Below are 20,179 nucleotides of genomic sequence, written 5' to 3'. Positions count from 1 at the left end.
GATTACTTATAGCGCCACACTTCAAAATAGCAGCTGTAAAATGTTGACATTTCTAATCAAATGTGCATAATCTTTTTCTTTAGCCAGAATTGAAAAGACAGGGTGTATTTTAGAACTCCAGCTCTTCCTTCTCAGCCAGCCCTGCCATTTTCCTCATTATTCATGTTGCTCAATAAACTATGGTTTGGTATAATTTCTTAGGGGCTGATCTGGAGAAGTGCCGAGTACTTATGACTCCCACAGAAGCCAACAGGAGCTTTGGGTTGGGCCCTTCATGAATTAAGCCAATGTATGGGTTTTTAGTCTGATTAGCTGTTGATAATCCAGTGGTATTGTGCAGTGAAAGCTGTCCAGCTTTATTAGGGAAGGAGAAAGCATCACATGTACTGTGACAAAGTTCCTGCTCTACCTCGGTGGGTCTTGCGCTTATTGGTGTATTTGCTCACCTTAGAGCTTCATGGCAGCCCTCAGCTTGGCCGTTTTTCTGAACCCACAGTCCAGGTCAACTCCTCCTGTGTCTGACCAGGAGTTGGGAGGGTTTGGGGGGAACCCGGGCCCGCCCCCTACTCTAGGTTCCAGCTCAGGGCCCTGTGGAATGCAGCTGTCTAGAGTGCCTCCTGGAACAGCTGTGTGACAGCTACAGCTCCCTCGGCTACTTCCCTATGGCCTCCTCCCAACACCTTCTTTATCCTCACCACAGGACCCTCCTTCTGGTGTCTGATAATGCTAGCACACCTCAGTCCATGTTCTCACTCCCAGCTCCTCACACGCACACCACAAACTGAAGTGAGCTCCTTTTTAAAACCCAGGTGCCCTGATTAGCCTGCCTTAATTGATTCTAGCAGCTTCTTGATAGGCTGATTAGAACACCTGCAGCCAATCTTAATTATCTCCAGAAGATTCCTGATTGTTCTGAAACCTTCCCTTTTACCTTACCCAGGGAAAAGGGACCTGCGTAGCCTGGGGCTAACATATCTGTCTTCTATTACTCTCCTAGAGCCATCTGGCCCAACCCTGTCACAGTACACAGAGAGATGGCTCCAGGGGTGATTACAGATTTTGAAATGCACCCAGGACCCTAGACTTGTAAACACCCAAAAGCAGTAAAACAATTGTTTCAGCACACGTCTGGCACCCAACAAATCTAAACCAGTAATGAGCCGCTCCAGCAAACCCCCTGGTAAAGAATCCAGCGCTGGGAGGGAGGCGCAGGAACTCCTCATAGCTGAGCTCTCACGGGGGCTGCCGACCAGCAGGGACTAAAGTGACACTGGCAGTGTTTTAAAGCATTTAAAGTGAATCTCAGAACTGAGTTGCAAGGAAAGAGAGGAACCAGTTTGTTGTGAAGCTCTTCCCACCCCCAGCCCTGTAGTTCTCCCTGCTCCCATAGATAACCCATCCACCCTGTGCTCCCTGCAGCTGGAAGGGACTGGCACAGGGTAGTAATTAAGGGTTGGGACGCCTCTCTCGACCTTCCACCAGGCTCCAGCTGGGGAGCAGGCTCCGGTCCCAGGGCTTGCACACTTGGGCACTTACTCCCTGTTGCAGTTACACTAAAGTCTCAGGTACCACTCTCCACACGCCCCTTCTCTTGCCCAAATCTGGAACCGCATCACCCTGACTGACAGCAGCCCTGGCCCTGCCCAGCTCCTGCAGCCCCCTTTGCTTTTCCAATCAGGAGAGACGGAGCGGAGGTTGGGAGGGATTTCCTGCAGGGAGACGGACCGAGCGGGCAGGGGGAGGTGGCTTGGGGGAGAGAGACTTTTCAGAGTTCCTAGGCGCCCTGTGAAACTGACTAGACGGGTCAATTTCAGCAGCAGGGTCGGCGGTGCCGGTGGGAATCCCCAGCCGGCCAGGCAGGGCTCTGAGGACGAAAGGGGATATTGTTGCAGCAGCTCTGCTTTGCAGTTCCAGCGCCTGGAGACTTGATCTCCTCCCTCTTTCCCCCAGAGTCCGGGACTGTAAGAGATCAAAGGCATTTTTGTGTGGAAGTGGAGATCTGCTCTGGGCTTTCATTACACCAACTCTGCGGGGTGAGGTTGGGGAGAACGCTCCCCAGCCAGGGACAGACGTGGCTGAGAAGGAATCGGATTTGCAGCTGTGCCTGTTGGAAACGCAGGGGAGTTCCTGAGGAGGTGAGTTATGGAGAAGAAAGAGCGGGGGGCGGGAATTGGTGCGGGTTGTTTGCTGCCCGCAGAGAATGACTTCCCCTTATTCCCCTTGCTGGGTCTCTTGTGCCTGTGCCGTAGCTTTCACATTCTTTTAATAGGCTCCGCTCCGCTCGGGTCCCGTTCAGCGTTTTGATCTGAAAATATTTGTTTAAAGAAGTTCAAAGATCCCCTTTGTCAGGGCTGCCTAGTAACCTTCTTCTGCCCCAGGTTAAGTTTTTCCTGACTCTTTTTTATAGTTTTAGTCTCTTAAGAGAAGTGCTCCAGGTTGCCTTTTTTTCCTCTCTCTCTTTCATTGAGTGTGTGTCCCCCCCTCCCCCGCCTCCTTCCTTTATAATCCCCCCCCATTTGGCTTTTGTTGCAACTTACTCCTTGTGTGGTCTTGGGCAAGTGCCTTGAACATCCCAGCCTCAACGTCCCCATTTGTGATATGGGGGAGGGGGTGGTGATTAAGTATATTTGTGGTTTTTGTGGGCGGGACTAGATCTTCCTAGGTCTGTATAGTGCTTGGTAGAGGAGATGCCTCAACAGTGTTTACTGTTATGATGGTAGGGTGTTTCCATCATCCTTACCTTTGCAACTGGGGGTGTGGATAACTTCCCCAGTCTGCCTTTTAGGGTTGGGGTTTTTTTGTTTGTTTGTTTTTAAATTGCTGTTCAGCATCTCTACTCCTCCCCTTCCATAATTCTACCATTTCCCCCCCCCCACTCTGAGTTGTTTGATGAAGGAATATTTCAGATTCCTGGGTTCTCCAGGTGAATTCCTGGGTTGAAAGATTAGCTTTCTCAGGTAGGGGGAGGGTTGTTTGCTATCACTATATACAGCAAGTCACATTCCAGTCTATTGCCAATAAACACCAACAGGGAGCGGAGGGAGAAATGCTTCTAGCTCAGGACTGCATCTGATACTGCTGCACTCTTGTGAAGCTTGAGAGGTGCAGATTGTTAACCCTTGGTTACACAGAGTTCCTGGGGCCTATTATGGCAGAGTCTTGGATGAGTAGCTGGCATTCAGATATGAGCCTACTTCCTAGTGTAGATTGACTTAAAAAAAATGTTAGTATAAAAAAGTCAAGTGCCAGTGGGTTTGGATGATATCAAAGTAAAGTTGGGTAAGATGTGCTGAAGCAGAATGAAAACCAAACAGCTTTAAGCTGGTGCAGTAACTGAGGTTCCAGGAGATGTTCTATTAACCCAATTCACGTTTGCTTATGGCAAGGAGCAATGAGGATGGACACAAGCATTAGACTTTAAGCCAACTGGCCGCAACTTGATTATAACATGAGGATATACCCCTAAAGCAGCCTGACCTGACAGCAGTGAAGTGCGGAAGTGACCGCCAACCAGAGTTGTGATGCACATCACATCGCAACCCGCTTGTGATGTGAAAGTTCAGAACAACCTAGCTGCCCAGGGCCTAATCGGCCAGCATAAACCCAAGGCCTGCAATCACATGTAGGCTACTGCATGGGAAAATCCCAAGCCTTACCATGTGAGTCTGGGCATCCCTGCAAATCCTTCCCCCACAAGGAAGGCTGTCATTGCCTGGCGGGTGCCACTGTGCCGCCCAGAGGTGTGTCTACCCTCTCAGCTCCATCCTGCAGTCACGCACTGGTGTGTGTCCCTTATCAGGCAATGATCTTAGCTTTATGGGTTTGCACTCTTCCTTTTGCAATATTTTTCCAAGAGTCAGGCTTGGTGCTAATGTGTGAGGGTGCAGGAGGCTAGATGTGTCTCTCCCCTGACCTACTTTTCATCGCCATTTGTTAGCCTAGGTGGTTATAACATCATATGAACTTTTCATATAATTTTTACAGTTGATTTTAGAATCGGGCTAGATTTATAGTCCCAGTTATTACAACAGAACCCAACATTATAAACAGCCAAGGATGCTTCTCGGGAGCTTTAAGAAAGGGAGGTCTAGGAGAATCCAGGGCTCAAGTGACTGGTAACAGAAAGTGGAGCCTTGTAGCACTAGTTTGCTGGTTCTAATTTGGTGCTAGTGAAGAATTGTAGCTATCTGACAGCAGTTTGGCAGCTTGTGTCAATCTTTCATATTTTCTCTCTCTTGCACACACTCCTTCTCCCAAGATTTCATGACCGGGTGAAGAGAAGCTGCCAGATGCATGGCTGAAACATGGGAGAAGTCTAGAAATGTACAGAATGCAATTGAAAAAACTTCATGTTAGGATAAATCTAAATTTAGAGATTGGGAGTGGGGAGGCTTTTGGTGGGTAGGAACATGTGTGGTGGGGCCCCCATCCTGTAACACTGGGGGGAAACCTCAGTTTCTGAAAGGATGCCCTATGCACTGAGATGGAGACACGGTCCACCAGCAGGGAATTGGCTTGCTAGGGGCTGAATTAAATTTTGATTCTCCTCTGTCCTCTGAGTACAGTCACTCTGCCAGCTTGTGCTCAGCTCATTGCCTGAGAATGCTTGTGTGCTAATAACCTTCTTAATGGGTATCTTTTAAATCCCAATGCACTGGAGCTTCCCATTTAATTCTGAGGGCAGTATCTGTGTTTGCAAGGCGTAAGGAGAGAGGAAATGTTCAGCAAGGCCAAGGCGGCCTGACTAGGAGTAACAGGCTGAAATGCGGTGCTCTTAAATGTCCAGGGAAAGGGCTGGAAGCTCATCATTGGGATTCTTTAAAACTGCTAGGAGAAAAAGTAGCCGTAGTGAATATAGATTACAGTCCTGTCCTGTCCTGGCTGGTGGAGTGACTCTCAGTGAGGCACTCTGATACCATCGTGATAGCCATATCATATCTAGATAGACACTGAAGTCCATCACACTCCAAGAGGGTTGTTATACTTTGCAGTTCCATCACACCTTTTATCTGAGGGTACTAATTACAGCTCCCCTGAGAGAGGGGATTCTTAAAGCCACATAGAGATGTGTACACCGAGGCAGAGAGGTTAGCTGACTTGCCCAAGGTCATGCATCGAAACGGTTACAGAACCAAGAGAAGAACCCAAGGGAGTCCAGGTTCCCTGCCCCTGGCTCCAGCCCCTAGACCGTGCGCCCACAGTAGTCTATCCCCCCCACGGCCAGGGCTCTGCTGGGGTCGGGGAGGAGGCACAGCACTCAAGTAGTGGTTGGGTAAACATTCTGCCTGCTTGTGTCCTATGCAGGCAGAACACTTCTAGGGCGCCGGGGAGAGTGCACAACCTGGAGGCTCGTGATCCACCTTTCGAAAGGGTGTAGTGTGCACAGACAATTGCTGGTGTGCAAGGAGGGGCAAGGCTGTGCCCACGCTCTTGCTTCTCCCACTGCTGGCCCTATTCTCTCCTGCATGCACGTGTGGCAGGACAGGGCACTCATGACCTTCCCAGAGCATCCATGCTGGGGGTCCAATCTGACCTCTTGTTTCTTTTGCCCACAGCACCTATTGTTAGAATGTCTCCAATACAGGGCCTCTCCCCCTCCGCTCCTGCAGCCCTTTTAGCACGAGGACAGTCTGACTTCTGCCGGTACTAAATATAGTCAAACTATTTGTTCTTCGGCGTGGCCACAGAAGCAGTCGCAGTGGACTGTTTTAATGATGCTGATAAGTAAATAGCCTTTGAAACCTGACCCTGTTGTTGCTGTTCACAGGTACTGGGAGCACCACGACAACCTCTCCTCTAGGGCTCTGTGACCAAGGTTCTGAACGCCGCCAGCGCAGGGGGTCTGCAGAGTGGCTGGCAGAGACGGCACCAAGAGGAATGCCAGTATGAGGGGGATAACAGAGAGAGAGAGGATCTATAACTTCCAGATGGAAAGGAGCACATAATCCCTTTGGGAAGAATTAGGGAATCATCAGCGCAGCTCAGCCTGGCGCGAAGGAAGCAAAACATGACCCCTCGATCTCTGAGAGCTTTACACAGGTTCGGTTAAGAGGCCAGACTCTTCTCAAAGCAGACTCTCCCGGCCCGCTCCTCCAAACTGCCTGGCTTTGTCTTGTGGGGCCCTGTTGCTGTTGGGAGTCAGTCCCCAAGCATGGAACTATTTTTTGTTTAAGTGATTGCATGTTCTTTAACCAGACTGCATCCCCATCTCCATCAAAAGGAAAATGACTCCTAGCTGCATTTATCGCTATTAACGGAGAGATCTTTTTATAAAGGCTTTTTTTATGTCCCGTGGGATTTTAAAATATTTTTCTTGCTGGGCTTTTCCTCCATTTGAGAGCATTTTGAGGAGTTGCTACGTGCACGCCCATGGCTTTATGAACCAGAGGGATCTGAGGACCTCTTCCTTTCACTCCCCTACCACTCCGACCTGTCCATGATGGGGCGAGAGCAGGAGCTGATCCAGGCTGTGAAAAATGGGGATGTACCTGGTGTGCAGAAACTGGTGGCCAAGGTCAAAGCATCCAAGAGCAGTGAGTACCTTTGCCTCTTAATGCAGCAGCAGGGAGCTGAAAGAACATGGGCATTGCTGCTTGCTCCATCTCTTGTCAGTTTGCTTGAGTTCTACTCCTAGGGCCTTGGTGTGAGAGTCCTTGGGAACAGGGCATGTGAAGCCTGGCACTCGTGCACTGGAGTGGAGACTACTCTGCAGTCAGGGGCTGGGGGTGTGAATCCAGATCTCGCTGATAATGTAAAAGATGATGCTTCTAGTAGCCTCTGTGTGGAAACCCTGAAATGTGGGGGACAGATGGGGGGGAAGGGTGGCAGAAAGTCACCAAAGGAAAGTGAGCAGCACAGCTCCTATGGGGCATGCTGGCGCAGAGAGTCCTTCAGTCATTGCCACTTACTTCTGGTCAGATTTATCTTGTGAAAAATTACCATCCAAACCAGTCAACTGGAACCAATTGTCAGGCCTTGAATTTGAGATTCTTTAAGTCTGGTAATGTTTAACCCTTCAGTAGTGCCCGTCTCTTTCCTGTATACTCTTAAAGGTCAGCTGCAGAACTGAAGTAGGAATGAATTTAAGGCCGGTTCTGTGTGCTTGTACTGACCAGGCTGTGATAAAGGGGGAGACCCATGTCACTGCAGCAAAGAAACTCATGGGGACTGGTTATGTGCGTGCATTGTTGGCCTGTTGAATGGGTGCCCAGAGGGCCCCCCAAGCAGCATTCAAGGGCTGAAAAGGTCCTAGATGAAATATGGAGGTGGCAGGGGAAGGAGAGAGCTGGGTTACTGTGTATAATGGAGACAAAGGAAAGCAGGATCACTGGGATGGGGAGAGAATTACACAACCCTATGGAGCACAGCCCTCCTTATGGGGAAAAGACATTGAACTACACCCAGGAGAAGGCAGGAGGTATTGGTAGGAAACACCATGGTTAGAGTTGTGGATGGTACATTGTGCAGTCATGTCCCGATCATGCACTGATTCTCCTAAAGATCAGGATACAAGAGATTGTGTCCTCAGTGGATGAGTTCCTGGTTAGGAGCAGGGAAGAAGCCCCTGTAAGTTTTGGCCCCAGTGACCTACGGGGAGGGAGACAGACTGGGAGTTCCTAGGGTTTGAGGACCTAGAGAAATAAACAAAAGACCAGGGCATCACTAGGACCTTGTCAGCAGCCCATGTCCCAGACACCCCCATGCAGGATAGTGATTGGAATGAAATGGAGGTGGGTGGGAGGGTCTGAACTTTATCCTAAAGCTGGGGCCCCAGGGACAAAAGTTAAGATCTGAATGTCTCAAAAGTGCGGGGTGTCCAGCTCCAGAATCTTGGTTCAGCTCCTTCATTCTTGGGGTTCTTCCTGGAGTAGGTGGGATATGTGAGACGGGTGACACCCAGCGCATATAGACACCAGAGTGTTGGCTAAGAAGAAGGAAGACGGAGCTATATTCCCCATATGAATGTGGGAATCAACAGAAGACAGCAGAAGGGAAGTGGGGGAGGTTTAGATTGGATATTAGGAAAAACTTTTTCACTAAGAGGGTGGTGAAACACTGGAATGCGTTACCTAGGGAGGTGGTAGAATCTCCTTCCTTAGAGGTTTTTAAGGTCAGGCTTGACAAAGCCCTGGCTGGGATGATTTAACTGGGAATTGGTCCTGTTTCGAGCAGGGGGTTGGACTAGATGACCTTCTGGGGTCCCTTCCAACCCTGATATTCTATGGGAGGAAAGGTGAACTAACTGGACTAATCAGTTGAGTGGATAAGGAAGCCATTAGGATGAAGAAGTAAAACAGGGTAGTCTAAAGCATGTGAGATAACTGAGCCACTGGGGAACAATTGGAGACTCTGTATGTGTCTGTTTGCAGGGAAGTTCTGAATACACATTCTAGATTCTCCTTTGACTCTAATGGTCTTGGTTGGTGGGGAGACAAGGGTGAAGTACCATACGCTGGATCTACAAAGCCATCCTGCTAAAATGCTCTTTAAGGCTAATGTTAAAAGACTACCCTTTCTTCAACCAGAAGGGATATGGATTTAAGGTGGACTCTGGGCCCAGCTGGTGGGGGGAAGAAAGTGAATGTCGGGAGAGTGGGTCCTGGTCCAATTCCCCAGAGACAGGTGTTCACAGCATAAAAACTACCACATTTAATAGTGCTCTTGGCAGAGAAGCTAAGGGCTGAATGGGCAAGTGGTAGCCAGCAAACCTTTCACCCTGGGAGGTGTCCATCCAGGGCAGGGTTGTGGTGCAGCATAGGGGAAGCTTGCCCTCCTGCGGCCTGTGCCGTGCGTGTGCTATGGATACAGGCATCCTGTTGCCAGGTCTGTCAGTCTGGCACATCTCATGAGAGCAAAAGAATTCACGTGAAAGCTCATAGGAGGAGAAAAGTGTGTGTGTGGAGGGTGAGGGGGAATAACTGAGACTGACTTGGAGAGACGAGGAGCAGCTCAGGGCTGTGTGTTCAGTGCTGGAAAAGTTAGTGAGGCTGGGGATTATAAAAACAAGGTGGGGATAAACTGCTAGGTCAGACACTACAAAGCGCTGAGCGGGAGGAGGTAGGGGTTAACCTCTGAAAATCCACAGGGCTGGGGTTACGGAAACAAAACAACGCTCCCTAGACGGCTGCACCAAATGCAGATTGGAAAGAACTTTTCCAGTCAGTACAAGGAACTAGCCCGGCCGATTGGGAACATCATGCACAGGTCTGCTCACCTGCTTATCGCAAGGCCAGGTGGCACGGGAAAACCCCAATGATGCAGATTTGTCAGAGTGCGGAGAGATACTTAGCTCTCAGGAGGAGGAGGAAATAAGAATCTACAGCGTTCTGAGAGAGGCTAGTGATGCCTACAAGGGAGACCAGGAGCTGTTGTTAAGGAAGGGCTGAGAATAAGGACAACCCCAGTGTCTATCTCTAGATTAAATACTAAGGAAGAAAGGAGTGAAGCCGGAACTGGCACAGCTGGTGTGCTTGGCTTGAAAGGGGAGCCTGATGAGGTGTAACATGCAATGAGGTGAGAATGCCCCCATGCTAGGAGGGGAAGGAGCAAGGCTGGCCTCCTCCCCTCCATCCTAGGACCTTAATCACCTGATGACTCTATCTCAATCAAATGCAATTGGAGAGCATTCTCTATTGCCTTGCTCTGGCTTTGTCCCCTCCTTGCTCCCCACAGGGGCTGAACCCCCAGCCAGAGATGGGGTCAGTCTATTACATGGCGGCAGGATAGGTCTGACGTTTCCCCTGCTGCATGAGGCTCTGTCCCTCCACCAGAGGAGCCTTCTACTCCCAATCCCTTATGATTCATTCTCTTGCTCGCTTGCTCTCTTTTTGTTAAGATGCTGGGTGAGCAGAATGTTAGCTGCCTTTGTTGCTCATTAAAGCGCCTTTCCATATGACAGGCCGAGACGCTGATTTTTAAAATCCCTCTAAGAGTCCTTCTGCTGTCTCAGTGGATTCGGCGCCGCATCGCTGTGATTAGCCCTCGGGGATCTCCTGGGCCTAAAAAAAGTCGCTGCACGTAACCGAGAATCAAGCCGCCAGTCCCGGCAGCGGGAAGTTCAGGGACACATAGTTAAATATTCAACGTGCATATTCTTAGGCGGTGCATGGGGTGGAAAATGTTGGTGCACAAATGGGTCAGAGCACCTATTATTTCAAAGCCCGGGAGCACGTGATGATTTCTTCTTTTTTTTTTTTTTTGGTGGGTGAGAGCACATTAATCCTGCAGCTCTGTGGGGCTGGGGGACATCAGTATGATACTGTAAGGCAGAGGGTGTGGGGGATGCCCATTGTTGTAGATACCTCTGCAAGCGGGGAGGGGTTCTCTCAAACCATATACATCCAGGGAGGGCTTGGGCCATTCCCCGTGGACCCTACTGCTGTTGGGGTTGTCACCTGGAGCAGTGGTAGAAGTTTTAATTTCCTTCTCTCGCCTCCCCTTCAGTGTCTGAGCACTGCAGAGTTTAATTGAAATTGTTAAACGACCCGTCACGGCTTTGGCCTTTTCTCCTTAGTGATCAATCACTTTCCTGGCTGGACGCGCTCGTTAACAATGAGCCAGTTGGCTGGGCAGGGATGAGCGTGGTAGCCCTGGAGTTAAAAAAAAAAAAAAAAAAAAAAAAAAGAGGGGGATTGGGGAGGGGGGTGTCACAAGATTAGATTCCTGGGGGAGGAGACCAGCAGAACAATTGGGTCTGTGGCCATTGTCCCTTGGAAAGGGGAAAGTCTCTCAAGCTGTGCCAGCCCTTATGAGGGGAAGACAGAGTTTAATTCAGCTGAGCCCCAAGAGCAGGCTCCTGGATGGAATTTACCAGGGGGATTTGCTTGCTAGTCGTTCATCCTGAAGAATCGCAAAATGTCTTCAAAGTTTGCATGCTCACAGCTTTGCTGAAATTTAGCCATTTCTGGGGTGAAGGCAGTCAACTAGTTTCTCCTCTACTTGCATGGAGGACGAGAAACTTTTGACAAGCACTCTAGGATAAATCCATACTCTCGGGGAAAGAGCTTTAATATCCATGCAGAGCAGGCAGAGTCTAAGAAAATGGGTATTTCCTGCTTCCAAGTTCCCAGGAGGTCTGTGAGGTTCATTTAATTCATGTGTGTAAAGTGCCTTGAGATCCTCGGATGGAAGAGGCTCCAGTTGGGCAAAACAGTATTAACTTGGAAGGATAAAGAGCTACATCAACCCTGTTAGGCTTTGAACCTGATTCTGTGCAGTCTAGATATTTTCAACCTGACACTGATCTTAGCCATCCACAAAGTGTCTAGAGTGGCTTTCTGAGCTCCCAGACATTGTATGTATCAAGTGTCCCTAGTTAGAAGGCATGATAACCTGCTAAATACAGGTATTTGCCATTGTTCTAGTCCAGAGGTTCTCAAACCTTTCTATCATGTAGATTCTGTTCTAGTAGAGTACTAGTAAGCTCTCTCTGTTTTGTGTTTGTACAGCACCCAGTGCACTGGGCTCCTGGTCCATGACTGGGGCTCCTCCGGTAATACAAATAATTCATAATGAGCTTGTCCAGTGGTCTCCTCCCCTTCCAGTGGCCACTTCCTCTTCCATTGTCTCATCAGATCCCTGTGGTAACCACAGCAGTCCCTTATGTGGAGTAGTAATGTTAGACATGTATTTTTAGCAGCTTTTAACGTGATGCAGTAGCTGGAAACAAACAGGCAAGCTAGCACCATGTGAACAGCGAACTCTGCACAGACCTCACTTTGGGAACTGCTTTGCTAGTCTGTCCCTCCAGAATTTCTCAATGGGCTGAGAGTTCCTGGCTCGCTCCTCCCCTGCCTGCTTTCCAGCTGTGGAGCGTTGGCAGGGGTGCAGTGCGGGGCTTACCCCTCTGGCCACTGTGGCCACCATTCTCTTTCTGCCATTGACAGAATAGCACTGGTAATGCCCCCTGTGCCTTATACGGAATACAAGAGCATTACCTGTCCCACAAGCCATCTCGTCCAGTCTCGATTTCCTGATAGTGGTCAGCACTAGTTGCTTCAGAGGATGGTTTAAGAGCCCTGCAGTAGGCAGATGTGGGGTAAACTGACCCTGCAACTGGCTCCCTCCTAATCCTTAGTAGTTAGTTTGCCTTAAGCTCTGAAGCATGAGGCTTAATATCTCTTCCAGAATTAGTGAACTTTAACTATTGTAACTCTGGATGTTCTTGTTATCCATATAAATATCCAGTCTCTCTTTGAATCTTGCTGATTGCGTTTGCCTCAGTGACATCCTGCGGTAGAGATCCACAGTTTGTATCGTGTGGGGAAAAAAGTATTTATTTTTGTTGTTTTTGAATTTGTCATCTTTTAATCTTGTTAGCTGGCCTTTTGTTCTTGTGTTGTGAGATGGTGAGAACAGATCTACCTTCTTGATCATGTGCTATTTTATAGACTTTTTTTGTGTCCCCTCTTCACCTTTCTAAGTGAAGGAATTTCATTCTCTTCAATCTCTCTTCATGTAAGAGTTTCTCTAGGTCCCTAGTCCTTCTCATTGCCCATCTCGGATCCCCCTGTAATGCCATATTCTTTTTGAGATGGCATGACCCGTAAGGCACATGTTATTTCAGAAGAGGCCACACCATTAGTTTGTGTGTCCCTGTTTAAAAGCTGGTCCTCTCCTAGATGGTGTGTGCTGCCTCATGTGCCCCATGAGCTGGAACAGCCAATTATCTGCTTCCACTTTGGATTGCAGCTCCATTCATTGCTCCATCAGCCCCATGTGGGAACTCATTCTCTTTCTGTGTGTGGAGGAAGGATGGAAATCATCAGAGTCTATTGCTGCTAAAGCAGCAGAGTCCATAAGCCTGGGCCAAGCCATTCTTTCCTGTGCAGATCCTCTGCCTATGTCAGGTAACAAAGCAAGAAGTTGCATCTTCCACCATGGCTTTCTGTTAAATCTGAATCACCCAGGCCATTAGGCAGCCAGGGCAGGATTATTTTCTGTTACGTTATGCTTGGTTTATGTTTCCTCTAGTCTAGTTTTAAAACCCCGAGGCAGCCTAGTTTCTATTCCTTGTTCGCCACTGACTCAGTGCGTCACCTTGGGCAAGTTCCTTCACATTCCTAGGCTTCAAGGGTGAGCACCTGACTCTCCTTAGTAAAGTGCCAAGAGAGCTACAGAAGGAAAGTGTCCTAGAAGTGCTAAGTATTAAGTGACAGAGATTCCAGTGCTTCTCTTGAGCGTCTATTTAACAGTCTTCTAAAGCATGTGGCAGTATTACATGGATCGCTGTAAAAACTTCTTGATGTGGGTGAGAAGGAGAGAAATGGACTTAAAGGTTTCTGTATTTACATCGCCCTACTCCTAAACCACTGCTTGGAATAGATTTCAGAGTAGCAGCTGTGTTAGTCTGTATTCGCAAAAGAAAAGGCGTACTTGTGGCACCTTAGAGACTAACCAATTTATTTCAGCATAAGCTTTCGTGAGCTACAGCTCACTTCATCGGATGCAAATCAGATGGAATAGAGTAAACTGTAAGGGGGGGGGGAGACTAATGGGTGTTTAAAATTATTTAGTCCTCCTCTTCCTCACCCCCGGCCCTCTATCCCATGGAGGAGGTCTCTTCCAATGCTTGCCTAGTCGTGTGCCAGCCGTTAAGGTCGCTTGGCATTCTCTGTGTTGGGACCTCTGGAATGCCAGCTGCTTCTCCCGGTGGGCAGGGTCCTGCTGACAGAAGGAATGCGTTCCTCACGCCTACTGCATGCTTCCACTTGAGCTGAGAGTTCAGCTATTTGAGCTGGGAACAATTTTTATCCCTCGTTTCCAATCTCTTTACGGTTGGTGGGGGGTGGGGAAGAGAGCAGGAGCAGAGTCTGCAAAAGGAATCAACTTACTGTGAATATACGGTGTCTGTTCAAAGCCAGCCTCTAAAGTTTGTTGTGCTTGGAAAAGGGCCATCCCTGTCCTTGGCTAGTCATGCCCTGGCTGGGCTGCTTTGATGGGCCGAATGTTAGCAAAGCTGTGGCTGCACTTGCTAGCACAATCAGAGAAGCCTGAAGCAAATAGGGAGATAAGGGGCCTGCGGGAACAAGGGATAGCGCTCCCTTCCTGGGAATTGCCCAGCTCCATGGGGGAAGGGGGCTGGGGTTGGGAATTGCTGCTGTCCCTGTGAAGCCACCAACATGTCTGTCTGATCTTCCGGATGGGTGGCAGGGGAGAGCAGTCCTCGTGGTGTACAAGGTTCAGGGGCAGTCTCTGCCCTTTGTAGAGGCAGCTGGAGTTAAGCTTGGTGGGGGGAGGGGGAGGTTGTCAGCCCTTACGCAGGTTTCCCCTTGAGTTAGTGTAAGAATTCAGCTGCCAGCCACAGAGGGCAGGCGAGGGGCAGCCGCTCGCATTTTGCTTGACCTCTCGTGAGAGGCCCCAAAGCGCCTCACTGAATGGGCAGGGCTGCCCCTTGGCACCAGGCCAGCTCTGCCTGTAGCTCTGCGGGAGGAGGAGCGTGTTGCTAGCAGGTTCACACTGACTGCAGCAAGGCCTTTTGGCAGCTGAGGCCCCATTTAGGTCCTGTATGAACTCCCGAGAAGCAGCCAGCACTCTCCTCTTCCTGGGTGAGAGACAGGCTCCCTTCCACAACCTGCTGAACAGGGAGATGCTTTAAGAAATGGGCCAGTGGCCTGGGTGAAAATCCAGCACCCTACTGACTCTATGGGGCAGCCCTGAGTCAGACCTCTGTGCTCACATGAGCGTAGGCTGGCACTGCTGTGTTTAGGGGAGGATGACTTTACCCCGCATCACTTTGCAGTGCCCTGCATCACCTCCCCCCAAACACTCTCTAATGAGTGTTTTTCTGGGTACCTCTGACAGGCAGGTCTTGGCATTGCTGCCATTGAATGGTTGCCCCTCATAGGTGTGTATTGGAAGTGCAGTCTCTGGGTTTGCACCCTGAATGAAAGCTGGGCAGAGCCACCCATGGTTTCTCTCCCCCCTATCTGGACACAGTGAGTCCCATCGCTTGGCTTCCCTTTCCCGGCAGCGCTTTACAATACCAAAAAGTTCCTGCAGATAGAAGATGAAGCTCTAGTTCCGGCGCTGCTCCCAGAGGGTTTGGCTGTCCTTATTCCTTATTATAGCAGGGTATGTTCTTAACACATCGCAAGGCAGAGCTGGGCCACGCTGTACTCGGGGAAGGAATCTTCTGGAGAGCCATGTGTGTGCGTGTGCTGGTGGCCGAGTCCAGAGTGTGCCTGCCCTGGCACAAGGAGGCTCTTGGAGCTGGATTCTGTGCTTAAGGCAGGGAAGAGATTGTGGGCTTCATTCCGGGCACTACCTCCTGTCCCTTTAAGAGCTGCATTCACACTAGCCTGGTGCAAGCCCATTGGTCTCCCTGAGTGCCTGCACCAACAGGAGGCAGGGCTCTTGCAGCTGGTGGAAACTACCCTGGTGGTGGGTATTTCCCATGCAGCAAGTGCAAGGTCTGCTGCTTTGGGGCTAACTGGAAAATCGGTCTCCTGCTCATGTTTGACTGTTAAACTCCCCATCTCATGAATACAGGGTCCCAGGTATGGATGCAGTACCGTGCAGCTGACTGATGGGGGTCTTCCTAATTCGGGCATCTCTAAGTGCCTCCCAGTGGCACTGCCCCGGCCATAGGCTAAGCTAAACAAAAACATCCTGCCCCCTTTTCCCCAGGAGCCATATGAGAGATGACTTGAGCAAACACCTCTGTAAAGAGGGCAGGTCCCCAGAGGGCTGTATTTGAGGAGATAGCAAAGACATGGGCAAATCCTAAATGCCTTCCCGTGACTCCTCAGTTCGCTGGCAGGCTAAGAGATCCCTGCCACTCTGTTCCGGAGGGCTCTGGAGCAGCAGTTGGGATGTGCAGATGACAAGGATGATACTGATCAGGCTGCCAGCTGAAGGAATGCTGCACAGGTGTGCAGCCTGCAGTCTCTAAAGAGTTAACTGCACTATGGGGCCTGGCATAAGGACGCTTTTCTGCTGCACCCACTGTGTGACCCATAGGAGGGCTCACTACGCAGCTGTGGGAGCAACAGGAGAAGAGGGAACTTGCTAAGCCAGAAGCCTCCTGTTCTGTCAAGCTTTACCTGGGGGGTTCCCCACCTCATCCACACCAGGCTGGGTCAGGGCACTGGGGCTGCGGACGAGGAACTGTTGTGTTTCCTCTAAAACAGTGACGCAGAAGCCGAGAATACCCTTTCTCTCTTGCACGCACCTGGCCTGCCATGGCAGGGGCAGCTTGGGATCCGGGTGTACAGATCTTGCCGGTTCCAGTGACTGGCAACATCCCAGCTGTCAGAACAGCAGCAGCCTTTGGCCTAAAGCTTCACTGCCCGCGAAAGTAATTCCTTGGCTGAAGCCTGTCTCCTGGGTGGCCCCATGACAGCCTGGAATTTGCTCTGAAGAAAGAGAGAGAGACACAATTGCCAGGCTGCAGGGTGGGCAGCGTCTGAGTCTCCAGTGGGCTCCAGGTGGCTGGGGCCGAACGGACGGCGCCACAGACGCCGGGCTGGCAGCGTGGTGCCAAGACCTGGGAGCTTGGCTGCTGCCCCGTCCCTAGAGCCCTAGTGCTTTGTGCTCTTACCAAACAGATGGGATGGTGTTTGCATTACAAAGCAGCGGGGGAGGGGCTGTCCCTAGCATCTAGTAGTGGGGCCCATGCATGCAGATGGACTCCCTTCACCGCAGCCTCCCTGAGGAGTCCCAGCTCCCTGGCATGTGCACGATGCTGCTGCCCCCAGTCGTGCCCAGGTACGAGGAAGCCTGGCCACCTCACGCCCCACCCCTGCCTCAGACAGCTGCGCTGGCTCCCTATTGGTCCAGGGTGGGGACCGAACCCTTCCATAGGGGGTGCACCAGCTGACCTCACCGACCTCCTTTTCTTCCACCTCCCTCTGCTCACCGAGCCCTGGCCTCTTCTCTGTCCCCGCTGTAGGTGTGAGAGCCTTCTCCTCTGCCACAGTCCCCATCTAGAACAGCATTCATGCACCTGTTCCCCCTTGCTGACCCTTAATTTCTCAGTACATCCCTCTCCTCTCCATTGCTGTGTGGCCCTTAATTCCTCTGCTCCTCTTTCAGCTGCCTTTTAACAGTGTGGGGTTGAGCTCTCCGCAGAGCGGGCCTTGAGGGATACAATTTGGGGGGAGGGCTGAAAGGTGCTAGGTCAAACGAAGCTCTGCTGGTCTTGGCATCACTTCCACCGCAGGTGTTCCAGCTGGGCCAGGCAGCCTGGCCTGCTCTGTTTGGGGGTTTCTGTGGGGAGCCACTGAGTGCCCCTCGCTCCTGGGGGCTGCACACTGAGCTCACCTCCCATTTACCTTTGGTGGCAGCTGTAGCCGCTCAGCACCACTTCAGCTCCCGGGGATCTAACACTGAGCATCCTTAACTCAAAACACACACAATTAGAGGTTACACTTGAGAAATGGGCCCTAAGGGACTTGCCTAAGGATACCCCGTGAGCCTGTGTCGGAGCTGTGAGTGGAACCCAGGCCTGCTGACTCGGGCCAGTATTTCTCCCCTCCCATGCTGGGGGGCCGGGATGAGCGGCACTTTTCTTAAGAGGTCATCATCCTCCCCAACGCCCCTCTCACTCCATGTCATCTCTCTCTCCTCTGGAATTTTATTTGCATCTCCAGTAATATACAGGGAGCAGCATGGGACATCCATGGCCTAATAACTGCCAACAAGGGGCATGGCAAGGCTCAGCCAAAGACCACAGGAGTGGGGATGATGGGCAGCTGTTGTGTGCAAAGTCTGACCCTTACTCGGATTAGGGGGAGGAGGCATAGTGCTGCTGGAAGCCTGAAGTATGGAGGAGCGTTAATGCTGTGGAGCACTGCCCGGCCACCAGATATAATGGCAGCTCCCAGAGATCAGTGGTCGAGGTATGGATAACTGGGGGTCGTGTAGTGGGCTGTGTGAATGTAACCCACACGCCTTCTGGGTGTGGTGTTCTGTCCCATCTAGTGGCGCCAAGACCACTTAGAGAGAGAGAAAAAACAAACAAGTCTGCTCTACAGCCTTAGCTAACAGCCAGTTGGCTTTTAGCTCATGCAGTAGAGACTCATGCACTAAGCTCCGGAGGCCCCAGGTTCGATCCTGCCTGCTGACAACCAGGGTCTGTTGGCGTTACACAGATACTAAACTATCTGTCCCAAACTTTACTGTGGTGTAAAGACCATTTTGTCCCATGAGGTCCTGGGCACCAACTTTAGGCATTTTCCGTGGGATTGGTGTTGTCTAGAGCATCATCTGGGCTCAAAGACAGTGTACGTTCTATTGCCTGTTACATCCCCTAGTGGGGCAGGGTGGGCCAGATTCTGCTGTCAGTTACACTGGTGTAACTCCCAACATTTCACATCAGAATCTGGCCCATTCCCTTGCCCTGGCAGAGGGGATGGACATAATGCTCTAATGGGTCTTTTCTAACTCTGGCTCCTATGATCTTTGCATAGGGGAATGGAAATGGGGTGATAGCAGTCACTCCATGCTCATTGCACCTGAGTTTCCATCATAAGCCTTATTTTTCTGTCCTCCTCAAATCCACCAGAAAAGGTTTATTGGCATCGCAGCTGGTGGGTTGGATTTGGGGTCAGGGTAGAATTTCTGAAGTGAGTCAGACACAGACTCAGAAGCATGACTCTGCTTGAAAAATGCATCTTTGACTCTGTCCTTCTGGGTTCCTAACGTCCTTGAAAGGTAATGTCTGCCCAAAGCACTCATCTGTATCTGCAGCCTTAACTCCACCTTAACGAAGGTTTGCGTGTGTGGAAATAAATATTATTGCCATTGCAGTCTCTCAAGACTGCTTCAGCTCAGACCGTGAGGCGGCTTCCACCCTTGGTTTCTCTCCTCTACTTAGATTGTTACATGCTCTGCATCCTGTTCTCCTCTGGGCTCACTATGCTGCTTCGGGACCTAAAAGTCAAGTCCAGGTAACTGCAGCTGAGAGGTCAACTAAAGCCGTGGCATCTGCTATGGCTTCTCTGGGTCTCTCACCTCCTTGCCAGGGTGCTGCCTGGTTGGCTGCTGCCCTCTGCTTACTGGGGGAAAAGATGCCACCTGACGGTCAAGAGCAGAATTAATTTTTCTTCCCTTTCCCTTGGATTCCTGACCATTGTCCAAGTTTGAAAATCTCTAGCACTGCACCAGAAATGCTATCTAGGGCGCACCCACAGTGGCATCAGCCTCATGCTCTGTTGTGCCAGAGACTCCTGCCTTCCAGTTTTCTGTTTGCTCCCCCTCCCCACCCCCACTTTCTCCAACAGCTCAGTGGGGTCTGCCAAAGGCACCAGCTCACATGCTCCGTGGGCCTGATCCGAATTCCATAGACCAGTGGAAAGGCTCCCGCTGCCTGCAGCAGGCTTTGGAGCGGGCTCTTGAAGAGTCTGACTGGCAGAAGGATAGGGAGAGTTGGAGAAACTTGTCCTTGGGAAGGTTGGGGGAGCAGGAGGTCTTGCATTCTTGCACTGCCCCACCTTCACGCTCTTAAGTGCTAGAGCTACATGCTCTGCTTGTCCCTATGTGATGCCCTAGGAGGTGTTTTGAGGCCCAAGACAGCAGGATTCTTTGCTGCCTCCCTTCACCCCTCCTTGCCCTCTGTGCTGCTGAGAGGGTCTTAGGGGAGGGGAGATCTCCTCTCTTGCATCAGGTTCAATTTTATTATTGAATTCCAGTGTCGATTGATGGAACCTCCTGTAGAAGATGGTTTCCATCTGGAACAGAATCTCTGGAACGTGCAATGCTGGGTCTCCAGCCACACTCTGGAAAGGCCTGGGAAGAGTTAATGCATCGAGTTACTTTATATGTTCATTTCCATGCTGTGTTTTGTTTTAAAAGAACCCAGCCTGCCTTGGCATGGTGCCAGCCCTGGAGCTGCTGGTGGCAAAATGCAGCATAAATGTATGAAAGTAGAAAAGAGAAGAAACCACTGTCCCCTACTCTTCAAGGGGATCCTGGCTGGGGGAAGCAGGGACTGTACCTCAAAAGTGCAGGAGACGCATGCCTTCTCACCCTCAAGTCACCCACATCACTTTCCAGCTGGGAGGCAAGGACCCACTTGGAGCTGGGGTTCTAATGCAGCATGGGCCTCACCTGAGTCTCTAGGCTTTCCAGCAAGTTGCAGGTCTGGAGATGACTGGCACCTCCCAGCTCGAAGCAATCTAATCTCCTGGCAGAAGGTTTGAGTCTATTGCCCCGATTCAGGGATTACCAGAAGGATGAG

At 50.6% G+C, this 20,179-nt stretch overlaps 1 protein-coding gene across 4 annotated transcripts in view; it reads left to right on the top strand.

The window, feature by feature from the left end:
* Nucleotides 1-1,761: 1,761 nt before the first annotated feature.
* The window catches only part of CASKIN2 (CASK interacting protein 2), a 72,529-nt gene continuing 54,111 nt past the window's right edge, over nucleotides 1,762-20,179 (top strand). For all 4 annotated transcript variants that reach the window (XM_073311866.1, XM_073311867.1, XM_073311865.1 and 1 more), the window contains exons 1-2: nucleotides 1,762-2,135; nucleotides 5,768-6,533. In XM_073311866.1, the coding sequence (XP_073167967.1) occupies nucleotides 6,437-6,533 (97 nt within the window). In that variant the 5' untranslated portion in view covers nucleotides 1,762-2,135; nucleotides 5,768-6,436. The remainder of the gene's footprint in view (nucleotides 2,136-5,767; nucleotides 6,534-20,179) is intronic.

Source organism: Lepidochelys kempii, chromosome 14 (assembly GCF_965140265.1).
Source record: "Lepidochelys kempii isolate rLepKem1 chromosome 14, rLepKem1.hap2, whole genome shotgun sequence".
NCBI lineage: Eukaryota > Metazoa > Chordata > Testudines > Cheloniidae > Lepidochelys > Lepidochelys kempii.
This window is presented reverse-complemented; position numbering and strand designations above follow the sequence as displayed.